Here is a 23,670-nt window from a genome sequence, read left to right as displayed (position 1 = left end):
GAATTACGCGACATAAGGTCACATGTATTGAACCTACTCGGTAAAAAGAAGAATCCGTGCCGAAAGAGGGAGCGTCCGGTCACTGAGCGACGCACATAAACCGGAAGTGACATTTTTGCATTCTTGGGTTGTGGTTTTGCCCAAAGTCTAGGGAAAATCGACTCTGAAAGAGAAAAATATCATAGCAATACAACTTTGTTAGCGTCAAGGCACAATAAACGGGAAAAGGCCTCACTCCTCAGTCCTGTTTGACGTGCGTCGCTCAAAAACGCCTTTTGTAATTAAGAACAAATACGCTTGGTGACACTGTGAGACTAAATACTCAATTTTGTTTTTACAGCTGTTACGGTCAGAATAAATGATGATTTTTCAATCGAAATCCTGGGCTGTTTACTGGAGGGAAGACAAAGCATGACTATGGCGTCCAGATTCATTCCTAATCTTCCGTTTTTAGTCACGACTTTTGTTCATGTTACATGGTATTAGTTTTCTTTGGCACGTTTCCTTTCTCCGAAGGTGGTTTTTCGCTCTAAACCTTGACCCAGGGCCGATATATTGTAACATATGTCTTGTTTTATCTCGTTAAGATCGTCCGATATTTTCGTTCTCTTGTATATAGTATAATGAAAAGACGTAAACAAAAACCATTTAAAATACTTGGATCAATGACAACTTTAAAACACAGGTTTAAATTTAAGTAAGCCTCAGGTTATACAACGCAATGCAAATCTTTAATATATATCACGTGATATTTTTCTTAATTTCAATTGGTGTTTTTTTGGGAAGAATGTCGATCAGCTCAAACATCACAACAAAAACATTTCCTTCAAGTTTTGTTAGACAGTATCAATCAAAAGGATGAAAGTGAAAGGTTTGGGTTACGCCTTTTCGTAGAAAATAGCCTTTTGTCAAGGAAAGGTGTGTTCGCATCAAAATACTGGATCATTCGACAGTGGATTTTTAAGCAACAGTGCATATTTTAAGCCCTGCTGATTGTCAAATTGCCCAGCCTTTATGACTCAACTTATAAGGACCTTGGTTCGATTGAACTTATACCTTATCTCTGAAGTTTGGCCTTTTTCGTGGATGGTTGCTTTCTACGGCACCAATTTCTCGATAATTGCCATTGGAATGTTCTACGTTATTGATTTTCGACGACTGCTTTGATGATCACATCGCTATTTCTTGATCACGACACGCGATTCAGCAACGCAGCAATCAAGGTTCTCGTAGCTATGCTAACCGGTGGCTATTTGTTGAACTAGACAGTTTTTATACAGAAGACGTTGTTCTAAGGTATGCTTATGCTTCAAGGAACCTTGATTGACCTGAATAGGCGTTTTCACACAAAACTGAGAAAGTCACTTTTCTTGCCAGTGCGTCCTCCCCGCCATTTCTAATAAGCTTAAAGAAGGTCATTATAGCGAACCGCAGTTTACGTAGGCGGCATTTTAGAGCAAACAACCTTGTACAGCTGTATCACGCTGTTTTCAGCTGGCAAACCTACATTCCAGAGGTAGAGAGTAAAATTTTCTTCATCTGGGCGAACGGGAAGTTTTGACACACTAAAACACGTAAAACAGCACCTTTTGCCAGCGTGGGATTTTCGAAAAAATGTTGAGTGAAATTGAATATGATCAAGAGCATCCTCGTGAGCTGATTAAATGTGTGCTTGTCGGAGATACAGGTGTTGGAAAGACCAGACTCATTTGTGCACAGGCTTTTGGAGTTGGTACACCAGCACCACAGGTCACCCAAAAGCAACACCTTCACTTTCCAACAGTATTTGCAATTGACCAATACCACGTCTCCCCAGAAATAAGAGATCGTGCCAACTTCAGAGTTGATGGAGTCGACATAGCACTAAGGCTCTGGGACACATTTGGTGATCATGAGTTCAACCGAAAATTTGCATATCAAAATGCACATGTGGTGGTGCTCTGTTTTGCAATCAACAGTCCTAACACCTTTAAAAATGTTAATGCTGTGTGGTATAGTGAAATCAAGAAGTACTGTCCAAGAACTCCCATTGTTTTGGTGGGAACTCAGTCAGACTGGCGACAGCATGTCAAAGTCAGCACAAGTGTAACTGTAAGCAAAAGCTTATCCAAGCGAATGCGAGAATGTTCCCTTGTGACACCTGACATGGGGCGCCAAGTGGCAAAGGAAATTGGTGCAACTTATTATGAAGCCAGTGTTGTAACCATGTGGGGTGTAAATCATGTTTTTGATAATGCAGTTCGTGCAGCACTAAACACCCGGCGACATACCAGGTTTTGGTCATCTCACCTGAAGGGGGTCTTAAAACCACAACTTCAACCTCCATACCTTCCAGAGAAACCAGATTCCCCAGCTGTGAGTGTCGATTTACCTTTGTTATATAAAGAAAACTTGGCGAGGCTTCTTGATCTGGGAACGTGTGCTGATGTGGAGTTTCTGGTGCAGGGCCAGACCATCAAGGCACACAGGGCAATTCTGTCTGCTGTTGCACCAGCATTTGCAGAACTGTTTTCTGCAAGGGAACTAAGAGTCACCAATAGTGGTGCACCCTCAAAGAAGCTTGTGTTGCAAGATGCACTTGTGTTTGGAAAGCCGGGAAGTCTACCCAGGGGTTTTGTCGCCATTAGTTCCCGAAATAATTGGGTCAGTGAAGAACGTGGTGCCAGTGTTCTAGTCACAGTTGACAATTTTCTTTCTTTTGGAACATTCATGCATGTTCTTGAATTTCTGTACAGTGGTAACATTCCTCTGGAGGTTTGCACTGAGGAGCTTGAAGAAGCGGCTAGGAATCTTCAAATTGTTCACCTTGCTGAGTATGTTGCTAATGTAATTAACAGAATGGAGTACATGAATACTGAAGTTTATTCTAACATGGTGCGAGAAATGGTTTCTTCTGCAAAGAAACTTGTCAATTCCCAGATCTTCTCAGACATTGTGTTCAAAATTGAAGACAGAGTTGTTGTTGCACACAAGGCATTTCTTGTGGCACAGTGTGAAATGATGGCAGCCATGTTCATGACAGGGCACTTCAAAGAAAGTGGAGTTCAAGTGGTGAGCATTCTTTTTCAAATGAATGGTGCAATTCTTTTTTTATTATGTCAACCTTTCTCAAATTCACTCTTTAAAATGACCCTTCCAGGGTTTTTCAACTTTTGATGTGGACCAGATGGGAAAATCTGTTCACACCACTGGAAAAAGCACCTTAAAATTAGTAAACTTGCCAAGTTTGTAATTGATGAGTCTTAACCCTGTAAGTCCCAATAGTGACCAAGATCAATTTTCTCCTAACAATATCCATACATTGTCAAGAGATAAGTTATGAGAATTAATAAAATGATCACCCAAGTAAAAATGCCTTGATCTTCTATCAGATTCTCTCAACTCATTCTTTAAGGAAATGTATGGAGATCAGTATGGAGAATTTGTATGTTGATACTGGGGCTTAAAGGGTTAAATCAGTGAAGATATAGCTCCACAAAGTTACAAAAATTTACAGACATTTATGTAGTGAGGGGCATGTCCTGACAATAGAAAGGTCTGTGAAATTTGTGACTTTGAGTAGCTATACCTTTGTTACTTTTTAACAAATCATTTCAAACCTGGCAATTTTACATATTTAATCCCTTCCCTACCAGAGTAAAATACACCTGGCGACTGGTGGCCATTGTTTGAAGATTCACCTTGGTCTTCTTCAACATTTTCCTCCGGCGAAGACTCCTCAGAGCGGTTTTCCTTTTTCCAATCACTTTTGCTGTAAAATCGCTTACATCAGAGTCCCAATCAGCGCAAATTTCAACTGGTGCTTCTCCAGTCATTCTTTGTTGCCGTGGCTTAGCGACCATGTCAGAAAAAGTATTGAGCTAAATACAATAATAGCGAAGTGAATATAACTTATCAGCGGCCTTTTATAAATTATTACTGCCAGACCTTTCTCAACGACCAGATTTAATTTATAATTCAAGCCAACTCAAACAAATGGACTCTTAGTGCTCTCATTTGTATGAGGATGTATTTTTACGTCCTCAGTTGCTGAGTGACCTCTCTTCCCATCAAAGTAGTCAGATTTTCCTGAACTTGTCCATATCAAAAGTTGAAAAAAAACTGGAAAGGTAAATTTTGTTCTTGTTCCACAATTTTGGCACTAGTACTCACATGCATAATCATTATGGGGCAGTGTAAAACGCAAACTGTGGACTGATTGCGGACTATTGTTTTTATGCCTAGAAAACAATGGGACTATTATTGTCACGTTCGCATTTGCATGGTGAAAACAATAGTCCACAGTCTGCGATTTACACTGACCTTAATCGTTAAAGATTTATTTGAAGCCATACCCAGATTTTGGGCTAATAATATGTTAATTTACTTGTGGAAGACTTAGCATCACTATTATGGGATGTTTTTCACATTACAACCTAATGCCAAGTTTACCAGTTTGTAATGTGCACCCTTGTAAAATGCACGCCCTAGATTTTGATTAGCTGTATTAATACTGATTTTTCACCTTATGGCTTCAAAGAATAACTGGATAGCAGTTTTTAATTGTTGTTCAGTTGTAGTTTGTGTTTGCTGCTTGGTAACCAGGCACAAATTATTGAGCACAATTTATTGTTTGATAAAGATATAGTTTTTTTTATTTTGAAGGGGCTGCAAGAATGTGGCCTGTTTTTCTTATCAATGTTTCCAGTAAATTTCCTGTGGTTTTATCATCTTTCTATGTAGATTATCTCATAAGTGAGATAATGGGAAAGAGAGTGAGTTGGTTTGTTGCTGCAGTGGGCAATAAAATGTCTTAAGCTATTTTCAACTCTATTAGTTGTTAAACATGACTATTGGAGGTAGATATAGTCATGTTTGAATTTGTGTTTTCACAAATATCTTTTCTAGTATGCAGCCTTTTACACTTAAAATTGCCTTTTTTTAGGTGGAATTCAAGGATACCAACTATGATGCCTTCCTGAGAGTCCTTGAATATTTATACACTGGCCAGTGCCCTTGCCTAAATTTGGACGAAACCATTGTTGTGATGGCTTTGGCAAACTTCTTCTGTTTGCCCAGGCTTGTTGCTCTTTGTGAGCAGATCATTGTCAAAGAACTTCAGGTTTCTATGGCAACTGATGAAATGGCTGTGGCTGAGGATATTATTGGTAAGGGATAAGTCTGTGTGCATGCCTGCATGTGTGTTGGAAATTAATGTGTTACTGAGTACAGTGTGAATATAGACAATAACTGGCCGGAATGGGTAGAATATAATTGTCTGTGTGCTGTGTGTAGTCATGAATAGCGCTGTTGTTGACGGCAACTGGTATTTTGACAACCTTTGGGTTAGTCATCATCAGAATAAAAAAGATTTGATGATGATGAGAAATAAAAAAAGTGATGACTACCACACAGCTTGTGGAAATGTCAGATGATATCCTTAACAACTGTATTTTATTTATGTCTCCTGTCCAGAACAGTTGCATTGGGGCTGTTGAGGCTGCTATATTGTTTATGGTGGATACCTCTGGAGATTTAATTCAAAGTTTAGATGTAAATTGGGTTAAAGAGAATAAATAGTTGTTCCCTATGAATGGTTTATTTTTTGAAATGAAACCAGAAATTCTTAACACGATTAAGCAAGATACCAGACTGATGTTGGAACATAAAATAACTGAAACATTGTTTTTCTTTATTTGTTATTGTTACTGTGCTTTTCACAAAGATGCGAACTCTAAAGTTCAAAAGCCGCCTTCACAATTGCGTTTTTCGCTGCCGTCAATCATAATTATGATCACAAGCAACGAACCTTGAAACACGGAAACACACAAAGTGGATCGAAATCCACCAATCACAAATCACAAACCTTGGCCTTTTGAACCCGTCAAAGTAAAGTTTTGTTTCCTAAGAGGTCTGTTAAGATGATTGACGGCAGCGAAAAAAAGCAATCGTCAGTTGGCTTTTGAACTTCAGAATTCGCATGTTTGTGAAAAGAGCAGTAAAGAGCAAGAAAAAATATTTGGCAACTGAAAAATTTATTTTGTTGCTAGCTGTTGCCCATATCAAAAAGTTATTTCAGACCATGTGTCGCTGTCAAAACCCTGTTCAGGGTGCAATGAAAGTCATTTTTACAGCTTGCCATTCGGGCTAGCTGTAGTTAGCTTGTACTAGCCCAAACATCACTTTAACTAGCCATAAAAGCTTTTTGATGAGCAGGTTCGAATACAGTCCTTCTGTAATTTGAATTCTCAAAAACCTTCACTTTCCCATCGGGCAAGGTAAGAGCAAGAGTCACTAGCCTGATAACAAAATCCTCTAACCCCAGGCTATCGGACAGTACTTTCTTTACACACTGCTGTTCAGGATCATACTCACCCGGATGACCGTGTGTGCATTTGTGGAATTGCACACATTTTAGACATCCTACTGATGAACAGTTACCACTTGAAGATATTTTGAGGAACAAAACTGTGCCATCTATCCTCTTTGAATGTTCCACCTACTTATGACACTACTGTCGGGAATATATTAACAATGTATCAAAATAATTCAGTTCTGTTATCTGCAATGAAGGTTTCAGCACACAATTTTTGTGCAAACAGGATATATAATTTATGTCTTAAACCTAGGTGAATAATTTTTTTGCCTCGAATACTTGACTACTAATGAGGTAGAACATTAAATCTTTGATGATTGATGCTTTTAATTAATGTGTTTTTCCCTTGGATTAAGCTAGTGAACTTGTCCAAGTGGAAATTCTTTGGGTGATGATACACGTTTAGACTGTGATATGATTTACTGCCATGATAGAGAGGGTTAGTTTGACATGTTGCCTGAAGTTTTATTTATTCACAAATTAATTTATGTGATCCAGGAAGTGAATATTATGAAATATACAAGCGTAAGGGCCTGACTATGGCTAGTGGCAACTGGGGTTGGGGAGGGGAGGGGGAAGGGAGTGTGTTGTTTGGAAAGGGGATTGTGATTTTTACTAGACCTTTACTTGTAGTCAATATTGGGGCAGCATGTGTCCAATATTGACAAATAGCACAACCAGCATGTCTGGCTATTGTGTAAGAGTTTTAGTTAATACATGAAATAAGTAAGTTACCTTACCCTCAAATTATGAATGCTTGCAGACTACCATTTTTAGAAGTAATTCCTTTCTTAATTTCTTTTATTTGACTGTCATGTCTTCAGGGTATCTTCTTGAAGCTCAGATTCACAATGCATCTCAGCTAGAAGCGTGGTGCATACACTTCATTGCAACACACTACAATGCCATCTACAGCCAGTGTCCCAAACCTCTCAAGAACCTTGACAGCTCAACACTTATGGCCATAGAGAAGAAACGCTGGCCCCCACCATGGTATATTCTGGAGGCAGACTGGTATCAAAAGGCTGTCCAAGAACTGGATAATGAGAAAGCTGCAGACAAGTTACGCAAGTCACACAAACATGTGAGGCACAAGAGGAAGTGCAGCTGCTTGTGAACATCCTGTCTCCAGAAGACTTCTGATGCTTTGAGGGCACTGGTAAAGCCAAGTATTGCATGTACATCGTACATGTGATGCCTTGGTGTTTTCTAGCGGCGTATGTGTACCTGTTGAGTTTAGTGATTTTTTGAAATTTTTAGATTATTTTTGCTTGCAAGTGTGTCATATTACTTGTGAGTGTTTAAACTTGACTTGGTGCACAAGGCTTTGGAGTTCTGTGCCTTGATAAGTTGTACCTGGCCAACTTTTTGGAGTCATACATGTAGGTGTGATATTTTTGTCTTGAGAGTGCCAAGACCCACATATATATATATCAAAGACTTTGGAATACCTCCAAAGACATTCTGAAGATTTCAGGAAGGCATTATGAAGAGTTGCAAAGTTCTCAAGAGATAAAAGTCAAGAAAGTTTATTATTATTATTATCATCTATTCCTGAATACAGAGTACTATAATCTCAGATTTCTGAAAATTACAATCATTTACATGCTCAGTTAATGTATTTCTAGGCACGAGAAATTGGTCCACAGGTGAGCGTTGGTGTGAGATCAAAGTTTTTGATCCACCCACATGACACTCACACATGGGAGTTGGTACATGAAGTAATACAGTGAGTTGCTTAGTTTTACTATCAGTAGCATTCATTGTGTTTCCCATTTGCATTGTTGGGGATTTGAGGTACAGAAGAGGTATTAGTGTTGAAATAAAATTTAAGATGCATTTACAATTTTATTATTAGTCTCTTATACAACAAAATACATTTGGATATTCTTTACTGTAGTACGGGATGCAGACTTAACTGTATATTTGCTGTATTCTGTGACGCGAGGTTCTTTACAAAAGAATGCATTGCAAAAATTGCAGTTATTCAATTCCATACATTGCAACAGCTTCACAAAAGCATTTGGCATAATAACCTTCATAGTGTTTGTTTTAGCAGTATTTATAGTACAGACAAATATGCTTCAAGGTCATTAGTTTTTCATAGTTAAAGGTATGGAGTTTGACTAAGCCAAGCTTGAGATAAAGATTCGGAGGTCTTTCTCTTTTCCAGTCCCCAGCCCCATCAAGTATTGTTAATTCACTAGACCGCCATTACAACCCAACCCCTAAGTTGTGTTCTAATGTTGGTCTGATCATGTTACGAAAATTATTTTTGCCCTTGATGTAATACACAAAAAATGGGGCCACAAACCATAATGCGAGCTACAAAATTTAAAATGTTTGGAAAAATAAATTTAGGGCTGTATTCTAGACTATTGTACAGGGGAGCTCATGTGCATCCAGGAGATTAGTGGAACCATGTGGGGAATGGGGTTAAGTTGTGGTATGCTTGGCTAGCTGTCATCTTGGATTGGCTATAATAACATTTATCCATGGTAGAAAACACAATGCCATTAAAGCCATTGTTGAGATTTTATAGTTTGCAGTTACATTGTATGTTGGTTGGATGAAGAGAAGTGTGTCCACATTTAAAAGTTGTAAACTTTGTTTTTGCTTAAGGGACTGTGAATACTGTAGGCTTGTTAGCCTTGTTTTCAACAAAAGATTAATTTTGTGTCACTCAAGTTTGTATCCTGTAAAAGGACCACACACACACACCAGATGCTTAAATATTATTTCAAAATAGGCATTATCCTTTATTGACTTCATTTTAATAACCAAGGTGCGTGTGCATAAATCAACATTATTTTCAGCCTTGAAAAATGAGCTGGTTATTGAAGTGTGTTTAAACTACTATTAAGAGTCGATCAGAATCAATATAATTATTATTATTATTCATTCTATACAACAACATTGTAAGTAAAACTTACACAGAGCAGTGATGAGAAGATGTACCCATAACAGTTTATTTGTTGATCTTGAGGTAATTAATTAACAATATTATTCCTCAAGCCCGAATGGGCTCTGAGTCGATAGCCCATAAGGCGGAAGGCAGAATGGGCTATTGACTCAGAGGCCATGAGGGCAAGAGGAATAATTTAATTAGTAAAATCCAACTAAACATCAAGACAAAATATCGAGACAAAACAACTTGAGCTAGCAAAACGTGATTCAGCCGCCATTGTTTTGGTTTTTAAAGCCCATGCTTTTCGCTACCAGTGGGCTATAACATATAGCCTAGTAGTAGCTCAACCAATCAGAACACGGCATTGATAATAGACTACTAGTTGGATTTTACTAATACATATTATGAGAAGTAAATTATATACACATATTTGTTATATTTGTAAAACAATGAACGCTATTAATTCTGATTCATCTTTATACAAATAAGATTGATATATTCATAGTCATTAAAAAATTAATATAATAACATAAAATTATTATCCTAGGCAAGTGGTGTTGGTGATCTATTAAATTATTTCTAACAACAAAACTGACTGGTCATTGTTGCGTATAAACAGCATTTTTCTAACTACTGGTACATGCTTTCAGTGGAACTGTAGCCTGTGCCACAGATGAAACTAAACCTCTGGTTAAGTCTGTATGCAGGCTAGAGACAAAATCCTTGTTCTGGGTCCCTAAGATCTGAGTATGCACCGTAGTTGGCTTGTTAAAGAAGCCATAGTCTACGTAGCAAACGTTTCCAATTGAATTATTTAGCGAAAGTTGGAGCGAGAGTAAAAGAAATGGAAGATTGACGGGGGAGGAGAATTCCTTCTCTCCCCTACCCCTCCATTGCTCAATTGCAAATAAGGTTGAAGGGAAATTCTAACATTAATGCACTTTTGGGTTTGGGCAGAACAAAGACCTTGATTTTGTCTTCAGGTTAACTGTCTGGTTACAAAAAGGCCCAAGCATTTTACTCATGATGTTTCACAAGATGAGTCCCATAACTTCCTCCATTAATGCACCCATCAGAGCATACTCGAACCCGACTCCCCACTATGTGACAATTCTTGGACCCACCCCTGATATCCCACAGGGGGGGGGGGGGGGGGGGAGAACTCCCTATAATGACCTATAATGGGAGGCTCTACCCAAAAGGGGCACCTTTTTCAGGCTTCAGGTATACATGACTGTATGAAAGGGTAGGGATTTCACTGGTTGAAGTTTATGACAAAGGACTTTTTTGAAAGTCTATTCTGGTCTGTAACAAGGCACAAAAGGACTAACAGGTGGATTTTACGGCTGTGAAAAAGTTCAGAAAATGTCCTGGTTTGAGGTTTATTCATATATCTTAAAGACAGTGCATGTACAGCAGTCAGGATTGCCACTCATCAGAAAGTTTATTCCCTGACTTTCACTGACTTTTCACTGACCTTTAAACAGTTTTCACTCGGTGTATGACATTTGCAGACTGCAGACCGCAGACTGCAGATTGCAGATTGTAAATTAAATGACACCAAAAATCTTCCTAATAAAGGCGACGTCATCAAATAACATCGTGTGAGAGTGAGAAAGTAGCCTAGGAAAGAGGTTGATATTTTTGCACAAAGTTGCAATGGCCTCATTCCTAAGATGCTGTTGGCTATTCTTTACCAACCCTTTATCAACTCACCCGGCATATCACTAATTGCGTTTATTCTTTATTCTTCTTTGATTATTGTGAATTGATAATCACAAGTAGCAATGCCCCCTAATGCCTGTCTAAATAGTAGTTTTCTGTAAAAAAAGTTTTTAGATTGCGAGCACTTCGTAGGATAGATCAAGGACATTTAACACCTTTTAAATGACGTATTTCATCTTAGCAGTATTTAACAGGGATATGCCAAATAATCTAAAATGAACAGATCCTACCTGGACTTGACGAATTACCAGAAGTGCATTTTGAATTTCTAAAATTAATAGGCAAATCATTGCTCATAGTCAAGTCCTAGTACATAGATTGGGGCCCCCGTAGAATAAGGATTCCGGTGCTGTTTCACAGAAAGACTTACATAACCATAGTTTAGTTTTGTCTATGGTGCAGGCTAAATTGCTAGACAGTTGCGATGGATTCATGAGCAAGTTTGTGACATCGGCAGACATTATTCTGCTCTAATTCAATACGAAAAGAACAGCCAACAGCTCCTTTAGGAATGACGTCGGTGTAATTTGCATGAAAAATAAAAATAAAACTTCCCTTCTAGGCCTTACTTCTCGGAACAAGGTAATGTTGATGATGACGCCACCTTTATTGTGATATTTTTGGTTTCATTCAATTTACAGTCTTGCTGCCTCATGCGGTCTGCTGTCTGCAGTCTGCGGTCTGCAAATGTCATACACCGTTTTCAACCTCTTTCTGCCAAGCGGAAAGAGGAAGAAGGAATTTGGAAGAAAGCACTCACGACAAAACCCACTGACCACAACTCTGTCAGGTGTAGAGTGTCAAATTGATCGCTTTGCTTGTTTTGCAGCATACTTTCCATCTTTTCCAAAAGAAAATACACATCAAAGTCTTGAAAACTTTAGAACTATAAACGGGAAAACAGAATTCCCTGACTTTTCACTGAGAGATTTTCCCTGACTTTTCCCTGACCTTGAAAAAATTTTGTTTTCCCTTACTTTTCCCTGATAGTGGCAACCCTGATTGCAGTTAAAAGGGCTGAGCCAACCCGTATAAAACTTTGTCGAGTACCCCCACCCCCTCTGGGACTAAGATCTGCTTTTCCTGCCAGGTCATGGCCCACACTAAAGGACCTCTAATTTAGGAGGTGTCATCCTTTGGACACTGTCACTTGCCTAAAATGAATAACATACTTGTACATGTATCCTTAAGACGCTGTAGTGTAGCTCATAAGACACCTTCACTAATCTGAAATAAACAACACACTTGTACCGTCAGGGTCTTTGCATTCTAGAACACTGGAATTGTATTCTGGATAATTCTTTCCCACATCCTCCACACTAGATGAGACTTTAAGCTCCTCAAAACGCTGTGCAGGAACTATAAACGCGAGCGCAGTAAAGCCACTTTCATGGTTCAAGTCTGCAGTGTTGTACTTCCGGTCCGTATCGGGATAATGCTGCAACTCTAAAGTGGTGTAAGGCCTTTTCCAAAGCCACTCCCTGATTTCCACTGCGTTTACATCATCTGAAGGTGCCTTCTCGTCTGTACAGGCTAAGAAGTATAGGTTGAACATGTTTGGAATGCTCTGTATTGACAGTAACTTCATACCTAGTGTAGACTGGTAAAATTGAAGGCTTCGATTGATATCAGAAACACGAAGAGTGATTTGCCCGATGTGCGCTTGCTGCCCAAGCGCCAGGTTCGGTTCAAGAGAGGCTTGTACGCGCTCAAAACTAAAATTAGACTGGAAATCATGTTGCAGCAGCTCCAGTGAAAATCCAAATGGGTCGCTTAAGTGGCACATGTATCCGATATCCCGGAACTGTCTTGGAGAAGTGACCTCCACGTCCTGACGTACAAGCTTTGAACGAGCAGTGTCTACATCTGCAAGTGATAATCCTATCTTCCAGTAAACATCAGACGATGGTTGCGGTTTGTAGTACTTTGGTGGTGTAGATTGCTTGAGCGACGAGCGAAATTCTACCACCGCGGATTGCGACGCGTTCTGATAACCAACCCAGTGTATCAGCTCGTTTTCACTCTTTATTTCTTTAATGACACTCATTCCCAGTCGATTGCAATACCACTCAATAAGTCCGGCAACAGCCGATGCATCCACATGTAGTCGCGGAAATGCCAACTTCATTTTTGGAGGTAAAAGAAGACGCTTCCTTGTTGCACCTCTACTGACCGCTGAGGGACTGGGACCAACCCTACCAGGCCACAGGCTACCCAAGCTCTATGCGCTCGCGTTTCGTCGTTCCCGACGCCACCGTTCTAATTTTCGACGGACCAAAGGACTGGCCTCATAAAAGCTCTACCTGAACACTGTACGTTTTTCAGGGTCCTACGGCTAAACATTCGAGCCCCGCTTTGCGGACATTTGATCCGCTTAATGCGAATGCTTCGTTTTTACGGGACAGCTTTGTTTGTCCCTGGACAAAGCCGTTCCATTTTAACACCCATAATACGGACACCTGTTAAAGCGGACAAAGGTTACTTTTTTCTACTCCAACAGCCATAGGCTCCTGACTACAATCAATAGATTCTCAGACCGGAGGAATTTAACCTCGATAATATGACACTTTGTTATCAATCGTGTTCTGTCGTGTATTAATCCTTGCCTCTGCTGCAGTTATCCTCGGATGTCAGCATTTCGATGTTTAAGTGCTACGGTAGATGGGATAAAATGAAGTGGAGACGTCATTTGCTGACTTTTTAAAGTAATAAATGAGTTTAATACACAGAGAACTGTTTCTGATTAAGTAATAAGTGCAAACCAAAGGACGTAGTCTGCGTTGAAACTAGTAATAGCGATTGTAGTGTACGTCCGGAACTTAACCTCCCTAGCGCGGGAAGTCTGGAGTCATGTGACGTGACGGAGCCAGTGTGTTTTGTAGTGTAGCGGCGATGAGTTAAGTAGCACTCGTGTTTACTAGATTATATGGCCTCGGTGGCCCGTTAGAAATACTACAGCAATGTTTTTTTTTTTTTAAATATTTCTCTAGTATTTCAGTTGTTCACCAAAAGGAGTTTGCTTGTTTACTTCAATAACATGACCCGTTAAAAATTATTTATAAGGACAGGGTTCGACTGTATCTACTTACTCAAGCAACTAAGCTCGATGTAGAGACTTTCAGTTGAATCTTCACTAAGAAGCGTCACTTTCAGAAGCGCGGGGATAATTTAGAAAGTCGCGCAGCATTACTGTGTAGAACTGGTAGCTTAGGAAAAAGTTATCTCATAACGCCATGCTTCCCCCCCCCCCCAAAGAAAGGAACGAATACTTGAAGAATGAAATAGTAGTGGAGTCATTTCTATCAAGCCTTGCATTACTGCCTGCTGCGAATTCTTTATTTTATCACAACTTGCCAGGTCCCAGTTCAAATCGTATTGGATTCAGTTTTTGAAATATTATATATTTCAAGGGGATATATCAATATAAAACAGAGTCATTAGCATACACGTAACAATAAAGCAAACTCCAGGACATTTGCAAATCATTCCCATAGAATATAAACAATAGCGGGTTATACCATTGGCAACTCCTACAGATACTGTAGCTTGGTTAGACTGAGTATTGCAATTCATGTTTGAAACTGAACCGTTTTAATGTTTTCTCGTTCTTTCCATAGATTTGGGTGTTGAAAGCCCTTTCTATGATGTTGCAAAAAGTAGGCAAAATGGAAACTGACCCAAGATGTTTATTACCTTTCTTATGTAAGGGTACAACTTAGAATGAAGGGTACAACTCTCGAATTTTTCTAAGTAGAGGGAAAAGGTCCCTTTTATGGCGATATATAGGTGGTAGCGAAGGCGTGCATGGACAAAGTCCTTGAGCAGGTGTGCACTATTTTTATACAGTCCAGTAGCTTTATTGAGTTTTAAACGGCTTGATAGCATCAGGTCGTCACTAATTACCCAGCGCCACGGACGAACCGAGGTTACGCAGGATATCACTAATTACGTATACATAGAATGAAAACTCAGAAGTCCTGAGCCAAGACCAGAATATCAGAACTAAAATTAATTATTGAGGCTGCAGTAGATAGTGATACGTTAGGGAAGGTTTCGGCGATTTTCATACTGACGCTTAGAAAAAAGGATTTAAGTGTCCTTATTAAGCGGGTTAAAATGTAAGGGCTTTGCCCAGGAACAAAGAAAGATGTCCGTTATAACGAAACGTTCGTATTAAGCTGGACTCGAATGTATAGCCACAGGACCATGTAAAACGCACCGAGCTAAAAGCTTGGAATGCCTGTGGCCATACGTGGTTGGTACCATTGAGTAGACAACCACGGAGCTAATCATGTTCTAGTGTATTAAAATAGAATGTGGAATCGTCCAGTCAAGACCTGCTTATCTTTTCATTATTTATTAGAGCATTGTCTATAGCAACGTTTGTTTTCCACCTCAATTTAAGATTTAATTGCGGTTTACTAAGTTCAGTTGTGAAAGGGTTAACTACTCTGTTCTAAAAACATTTGCATAGAAAAAAATAATTAAAATTTGCTAACTTATCTTTGAATAATAGATGCTTTTTTTTTTCAATTTACCCAATTTTTCATATCAAGAAGTTTCATAGCAAGTCTGAGAAAGCCCGGCGACAATGGCCCATCAGGCTAGGCCCTAATATTTTGAAACAGAGTTATTAAAGATCATTAAAACCTTTCAACTTTAATTTATGCCAAATTTTGTTTACCAAAAACGTTGTAGGAATCTAAAGACAGTATTAACGAGAGCACAGTTAACGCTGGAAAAGCTACATCTTCAATAGATCTGGAATTGTCTCTGTTTGTGCATATGTATGTGTTAACTGTGAAATATTAGTAAAATGTTTCCAACGATTGTTAAACTATGTCATCAACAAAAAGAATAATTTAAGTTTTGACGTTAATGTTAAAATGCGACAGGTGGTCTATATGGAACTGTTTACCGGTATAGTATAAGTTACATCCCCGTTGTAGCTTAACCGCACTTAATGCACTCGACTTTTCTGGAGAGTTGCGTTCCGCGAACAAGGCAGCGATCATGGGTGTTGTTCTTCACTACAGTATTTTCTTTATGCTGTACATGCATTCTTTAAGAATTTGCCACGGCTGTTTGGATGGTAAGTTCTTCTCTTTCCGCCTTGTTGTTTCAATCATATTTGGTTCGCTTCCTTTAGCTTGATGTTTAACCTCTCTATCCCTCAATCCTATTGGTCGAGAGCGGAGAGATAGAGAGTTAATGTGGGCGGGGTCTTAGTGTCACGTGATCAAATGCAGCGATTTGATTGGTCCATGAAGTTTTGTCACTTTACTTCCCCCTCCCATGGTAAAAGTTGACAATTAAAGATGTCACGCGACAAATTGCTTCCCGGCCTACCCCTCCCTTTTGTCAATTGCATCTACGTCACGCGTGACACTCTGGGGGCGGAGTCTAAATGGGTTATTTTGGAAGGTCATGGGGGTCATATGATTTTATTTTTAGCCATATTTTTGGTTGCCATGGTTATAGATATTCCAGAACCCTCAAACCCGCGCATGACTAATGTGGGTGTAATCGTGTCATATTACATCGGCTTCACCCACGTACTTTACCAGAGACCATTTATTCAAGTTCACGTCCACCGAAAAGTCTCAAAAGCATTCGACATGCGAATTTTTTATTTTTTTATTTATATCTTATTTTTTCAAATGACGAAAAGGAAAAATAATCCCCTCCGCCCAAAAGGAAAACAAAAGAATTGGAAAATTCTAGTGACACGGTATATTTCTCACGAAATGTCCCGTCCGTCAAATGACGAAATGAAACATAATCCACCCTCCACCCAAACCAAAAAAGGAACTATTATCTTACTTCCTCTTTTGACGCGGTATATTTCCCCTCGAAAAGTCCCAGGGAAAAGAGAAAAAACTTCATCTTATGACGTGGATGGGCTAAAAACGAACTATAGAACAACGTGGATGTGACGTCACCAAGGGAAAGTCCCGTCTATTCATCGCAACACCATAAAACGCGCAAACGATTCGAGATCTCTTAGTTGTAGTGAGAAGAAGCATGGAAGACGGAGCAGATCCGAAGAAAATGGACAACGAAGCAGAGACGAGCAAGGTGACGACCTTGGCGACGGAGATGACCCGCATGCGTTGTACGCTGGCGGAGCTGCTCAGAGAGAAAAGTCAATGGTCCACTCGACTCGTCGGGATCCAAAATCTGGCTCGACAGCTACAAGAAAAAAAGGAAGAGCTCAACTCTGTCGCGGAAAAACTAGAAAGAACGCAAGAAACCCTGTCAAGAGCCGAGAATAGAATAACGCAGTTGAGTCTCATACTAGAGAAGAAAGGAGTATCGTCCCAAGGAGCCATCGTTACACCCGGAGTATCGAAAAAGATCCTCGAGGCGCTCACCCGAGAAAATACCAAACTTAGATTAAACTTGGAACGCATTTCAAACGAATACGGAAATGGAGTGGATTTGGCCACGGAAAATGGCGAGCTCCACGAGATCATCATGAAGTTGAGAGGCGAAAGAAATGACAGAGAAAGGGAAGTGAAGGAACTCAAGCGTCTGTTGACCGCCATCCAAGACAGAGACACGGACGCTCTGAAGGAGCAAAACACTCGTCTGACTCGGGAGGTGACGAAACTCCAAAGGCAACTGGAAGCAAAACAAGTATTTTGCGAACTTATCGTAACAGAGAATGAGTCTATGAAAGAAAAGCTACACTCTGACAAGGGCGAAAAAGTGGTGAACGTCGGCCGGTTGAAAGAGGCGATTGGCAGCGTGGCAGAGGCAAATCCAGACGTCAGAGACATTTTGAATGGTGTATGGGACGACGCCAGCGACGCCGGCCAGGACGAGAGTGACGCTCGCCATGAAGATGCTCGAGAGACAGTCGAAGATGGAGAAGTGGCCGAGGGGATGACGAAACTAGAAGACGCAAAAAGAGAAACGAATCGTTTGGGGAAAGAATTGGAGAACAAGCAGTCGGTTCTCGAAGGCGAAACGGAAATGCTGAGGAACAAGTTGACAGAAATGGAAGAAGAGCAAGATCTCCTCCGAGGCGAACTGGAAAAGGCAACGACTGAATCGAAAGAAAATGCCAAGCTGGTGGAAAGCCTGCGCAAAAAACTCTCGTCGCTTCAGGGAGATATTTTTCAAACTACTAGACAGCGCGATGATTTTCAAGCACAGTTGAAAGAGGTACAAGATGAACTCCAACAAACGCATTTGGTCCTCACGAGTTACGTTAAGAAGGAACGCGAGGCAGCAGGTGATCCCGAGGCGCTGAAAAAGGTAGTCGAGTGCGAACGCGAAAAAGTGGCGAAACTTCAGAGGGACATTTTGCAAACTACGAGACAGCGCGATGACTTCCAGGCAAAGTTGAAAGAAGTGCAAGATGAACTCCAGCTAGCGCAGATGGCCCTCAAGAGTTACGAGGACGATTTTAAGAAGGAACGCCAAGAAAAACTCAAGGCAGCCGGTGATCTCGAGGCGATGAAAAAAGAAAATCACCGCTTGGCAGGCGAGTGCGAACGATTCCAAAAGAACTACCTGGACCTGACTCATCGGATTCACCAAGGATACTCATCGGCCACGACTGGAGTAGGTGCATTCAGACCTCGAGCAGAATGTCGCAAGTCTGTCCAAGCACCCCCCTCGAGACCGAGAGTGCAAGCATCCAACGAACTGCAGTGCCCTACTTGCCAAAGGATGTTTCCCATCCATTTACTCGACGATCACATGAGAGCCTGTAGCAGCTAAAGAGTCAGTCGCAAGAAATAAACTAGCAATGGCATGTCATTTTATTCTAAACATGGTATCGATGAATAAAACTCTGTACTAAAAAACAATGATTTCTTTTATTCCAAATCTCGAAGCGGCTACACATTAAGAAACAAGACTCTTCAGACGTGCTATGATTTTATTGTCATACATACATACATACACACATATATAATTCAAGTCATGTCGGTCGCCGACCTACTCTTTACATTGCAAGTCATATCTGCAGCAATAGGCGTGCAACCACAAACGTTTAAATGCGAGGCAGACTCGTGCGCCGGACATGCCGGCGATACGCTCACCCTAGATCCTAGCACCTCCGTCACTCTGTGGATAGCCCCAGATGACGAGATCGTCACACGGGTTCCCGATCGAAATCCCATCGCGTGCCCCGAGAGCAATCTGAGAGCCACCGTTTCCCGCGCACTGCGACTTTCGACGCATCGAGTACTGCTCCGTCCCATGTGCCTCGAAGGACTCGTGCTACAAAAGACTCGCGACTTCGTGTTGGTAGACCCGCAGGGGCCCACGTACTGCGCGCTAATCGTCTCGTCTGCGGAACAGCTCCTCATCAGGGATATCACTTTCGACAACGGCGAATGCATCAATGCGACGGCATCGGTCACTTATGTGCCTACGGCAGATCGCACCGCTGCCGTCGTACTGAGACCGCGATCATCGCATCTCGATGCTGAGACCTCGTTGCAGAACTTGACATTTGCAACCAATCCCGCTTCCGTCGCCGTGCTTTTATCACCGCCGAGTTGGGGCGAGACGCTACGACTGAACGGTCCCACATTCACTGGACTGCGAGCCAACGTCAAAGGGACGAGATTCGTGGCTCTTCTGATAACAGGTCGCTTGATACTTAAAGACCTTCACGAGGTGTCAGCTGTCGTCTTGCGAGATCCAGTCGCCGGCTTGGACCGTCCCAGCGTTGGTACTACGGCCATCGCCACGGACCTCTGGCAATATCTGGATAATCGCGTTCTGATGAGATTGCGTCGCGCAAGCGACGACGCTCTCCCGACGCCTGCAAATTGCCGTTCGCCTTCACCATCCTGCACTTCCAATTCCACGACCCTAGTCGCTGTCGCCTTTTCGTTGGTTGCAATTTTGGTCGTGTGTGTCATCCTTTTACTGGTTTATTCGTGCCGGTCGCCCGAGGCAGAGGATCTGGCTCCGTATCGCGTTCAGGGTGCTCCTGGTTCACTTCGTGGCCGTACAGGGCCAACTTCCTGAGCCATGCTTCTTTCTGCAACTCAAAATCGAACGGCCATTCCCGGTAGCGTTTGCCCTTTAGACTAGGCTCTAGCTCCATAGACTTTTCAATAAACAGCTTCAAAGCAACGGCTCCTCGTCTTTTGTCATTCATCATAGCCCCCTGTGCTGTTGTCCACCACTTCACTGTGCCTGACTTCACGACTCCCGTCATGATCCAACAACGCCCCAAAGACAGGTGAATGACCCTCTTGTCTCTGACCACTTGGACGTCGATCGACTCTCGCCGAACGAATTTTTGTCGTTTTTTGTCGCTCTTCCAGCCTCTCTTGTACCGACGATGCCGATCGGGATGGACGCATTTGCTGATCAATTGACTTGTTGCGTCGTCGTACACTTCCGTAAGGCGATCAAAAAAATGGGGGTATAACGTGCTCACGCTATGAAGACGTATCTCTACTGCGCGAGCCCTTGCTTCAAAGTCGCTGACGTCCTGTGGCCGCGACGAATTTGGTCTAATCCTCAGATGTAAATCGTAAAAAAAGGAAGAATCCCATGCAGGGTTTCGCCGAACGATGTCACAGAATACGCGCAACTTTTCGCTAAACTCTGCATTGGATTTGACTTGGTGTAACGCTTTCCACTCTCTCCAGGGCACGTCCAGGAACATGGTCAACGAGCGAACGACACACATCCCCAGAGCGTACACATCGTCAGCGGAACCCAACGTCAACCCAGATGGAAATTCTTGTTGCCCTTTTACCACCACGGCGACAAGAGCCATGGGATCGCGATATAAAGAAAGGTTGTAAAGTTCTTCCATCGTGGCTTCTTTCGCGGCTGGTTTGGGAAAATGATCTTGATTCGAGAACAATCCCGTCAGAGGATCTACCAGATATCCTGTATACTTTGGATGGCAGCCCCATTCGTTATCGTCTCTTAGCACGACGCTCCTGCCAAAATCGATCAGTTTGGCCGTCAGTTGTCCGCGTCCATCGAGACGCACGCATACGTTACGAGGGTGAACATCGAGGTGCAAAACACCGATATTTTCCAGGTACTCCAAGGTAGAGAGCAGAGGACGCAGCAATACCTCCACAGGGTCGAAAAGCCACTGCGACAAAAACCACTGTTCGAGGTCGGTACCGACGTCCTCGAAAAACAACGCGTCTACAAAAGACAACTGTTCCGAACACCTCAATACACCCACCTCGTACAACCGAGCGACCGACAGTTTGTCCATTATAGGTTTCATGCGCTTGTAAGCAATAAATTCTCTGTTGGCAAAGGGGTCCATGTCTTTGTGCGGCCTTTTGATGGCCAGGCCATCTTTGAACTCAACGTAACCGTACGTCCCCATCGGGTTCACCCTTTCCATGGTTTCGGAGTAGTGAATGCCGCTCTTTGATATTGTCTAAGTAGCTTCTGACTTTTGGATTCACGTAGTAGTCAAAAGGAACGAATCGCGTCAAATACAATCCGCGCGGTTGCGGTGTACCGTCGTCGGAAGTATTCAAACTCAGCGTCGGTTTTGGGATGGCGCGTATCGTTTCCTTTCGACCGGGACTGTGAATGCCACTGGAGCGGAGTCGACTCAGTGATACCAAAAGGGCTTCGATCGTCGTATATTCGTTTTTGAAGTCCACGTTGGGGTGGACGATGGCAGTGTCTAGGGTACAACCTTGGACGGCATACGGTGTCATGGCTAATGCCATCTTGACTCTATAATGCTTATACGTGAACTTTGCCACTGGTCTTCCAGGTAACGGTCGCATACGCCCTATGTCGATCTCGCGACGTTGTCGGGGAGTGTAATCATCGAGGTAGATCGTCGAACTCGATCGTGATAGCGTGTACTGATTTCCACTTTTCAATTCAAAGATGGGATGTCCACCCTTTTCAGCGACCCCCACTAACTTAGCAATGGCACCATTCACCACTCCTTCCTCTAGGCTCTTGTTTTCCAAAAATCGAACGGGGCACCCGATGAACAATTCGGCATCGCAATCTTCTGTCAATTTGCAGATGAACTGATCAATCTTCCCTTGTACCTTATTTTTGCCGTAAGCGAGACAAATTTTGTCCTTGCTGGGTTCGTACTCCTCTCGCGCAGACAGAGTGATCTTGGTCTCTTCGCCGACTTCTTCTAACACCCTTCGTGTATATTGAGCTATGTGATCCTTATTGGTAAAGATACGTGGAACAAACGGCATGATGTAGGGATTCATGGCCAAAGAGAGGCCCCTGTTGCAAGTGTTCGCTCTCATTACGCATGCCTGGAGCAACTCGATATCTTCATCCAACAGTGCATTCATTGCCATTCGATCTATGAGCTTTCCATACTCCAAATCTCCCTCTTGACGGATATTGACCTTGAGCTGCAGCACGTGATCGATCCATCCACCTTTAGAAGTCGGGGTAGTCCATTTCTTCTTGTCGAACAGGAAGTTGGGGTTCTTTCGCGTACCACTATTCACGGGCGGCAATTGTTGAAAATCACCGACAAACACCATCCCGAGGCCACCAAATGGGCGATCGGTTTCGGGATGCCAAAATCTGCCCACCGCGTCCAGCGCTTCAACCAACAGTCCGTCGGTCATAGAAACCTCGTCCAAAACAACCAGGCTGGCGTGTGCAATTTTTGGAACATTTGCACACGACAGTGACCGCTGGCTTTTGAGAAACGAACTACGAAAACGGCTGTGGTGTTTCACGTATAGCCTCATGAACGATTCGATACCTTGTTCATTTTGCCTATGCTCGTTGAGCCAGCCACACTCCATTTTCCTCAAACCAAAGGCACTGTGAACCGTGGTCGGAGAGAGAATCCTTTCCATCTCGCACGACAACAACTCTCCATTAACAGCATTTAAGAGTTCCTCCAGAGCATCGTATCCGATGTTGACGGCTGCCACACCGGTGGACCCGGTAGCCACGAGCCTCACGCCCTTTCCGTACAATTCTTTTATCACCTTACCCACGCAGGTCGATTTGCCTCGACCCGGTGACCCGGTGATAAACACATTCTTTCCATCCTCTATCCAACCAACCACCTTTTGTACGTACAATCGATCAAAGTTCTTCTTTACATAGTCCGCGTCCAATTCCTCGTCATCGTCTTTCTCTTTCTCCTCATCTTCGTACTTGTCGTCGTCGTCGTCGTCATCCGAAGGAAAATTCCTCTCCCAATCGTCAACGTCTTCATCCGAATCAAACATCACGGCCGCCACCTTCATGGCTGATTCGATCTCGGCCGCATACACCGGATCCTCTTGCCACGCTCGTTTCATTTTTGCAGAGAATCGATTCTTTTTGCCAACAGTCGGTGCAAATTCAGACGTGTGAAAAATGGTTCCGTTAAATAGTTCGCGTTAAAGGGCAACCGACCCAACCGTCGAGTCTCGTGATCTTTGCATCGCTGAACGATGGCACACGGATCGTAGCCCAACCGTTGGAGCTCTTGAAAAGTCTCGACAAAACATGCGTTAAAACCGAGATCTTCGAAAATGAGCCATTCGTCGGCAACCAGAGTGATGCCATCCACCCACCTCTCTTCTCGCGCGGCCAGTTCCAGCAGGGATCGAAGCGTCGCCTTCGGCGTAATCTTCTCCGACGATTGCAGGGGCCATTCGATGACCACCAGCGCAACCGAATAATCTCCGAGCTCGCGTACACGAACGGGTACGTCGTAGTCAAGGGTCTGCTGGAT

At 42.4% G+C, this 23,670-nt stretch overlaps 3 protein-coding genes across 3 annotated transcripts; 2 read left to right on the top strand and 1 right to left on the bottom strand.

Annotated features, from left to right (window-relative positions):
• Positions 1-782: 782 nt before the first annotated feature.
• On the top strand, positions 783-7,814 carry LOC140935663 (rho-related BTB domain-containing protein 1-like). The gene is made up of 3 exons (XM_073385234.1): positions 783-3,051; positions 4,925-5,147; positions 7,180-7,814. The coding sequence occupies exons 1-3, from the start codon at positions 1,615-1,617 to the stop codon at positions 7,470-7,472; spliced, it is 1,953 nt and encodes a 650-aa protein (XP_073241335.1). The 5' UTR covers positions 783-1,614; the 3' UTR covers positions 7,473-7,814.
• A 3,984-nt stretch (positions 7,815-11,798) lies between these two features.
• LOC140934899 (uncharacterized) lies at positions 11,799-13,116 on the bottom strand. Its single transcript, XM_073384461.1, has one exon. The coding sequence runs from the start codon at positions 13,114-13,116 to the stop codon at positions 12,211-12,213; it is 906 nt and encodes a 301-aa protein (XP_073240562.1). The 3' UTR covers positions 11,799-12,210.
• A 3,893-nt stretch (positions 13,117-17,009) lies between these two features.
• LOC140934142 (uncharacterized) lies at positions 17,010-18,719 on the top strand. The gene has a single exon (XM_073383818.1). The coding sequence runs from the start codon at positions 17,013-17,015 to the stop codon at positions 18,717-18,719; it is 1,707 nt and encodes a 568-aa protein (XP_073239919.1). The 5' UTR covers positions 17,010-17,012.
• Positions 18,720-23,670: the final 4,951 nt, after the last annotated feature.

The sequence above is a fragment of the Porites lutea genome, chromosome 4 (assembly GCF_958299795.1).
Source record: "Porites lutea chromosome 4, jaPorLute2.1, whole genome shotgun sequence".
In the NCBI taxonomy this organism is placed as follows: Eukaryota; Metazoa; Cnidaria; class Anthozoa; order Scleractinia; family Poritidae; genus Porites; species Porites lutea.
The sequence above is the reverse complement of the archived record's forward strand: the minus strand, read 5'-3'. Positions and strand labels throughout refer to the sequence as shown.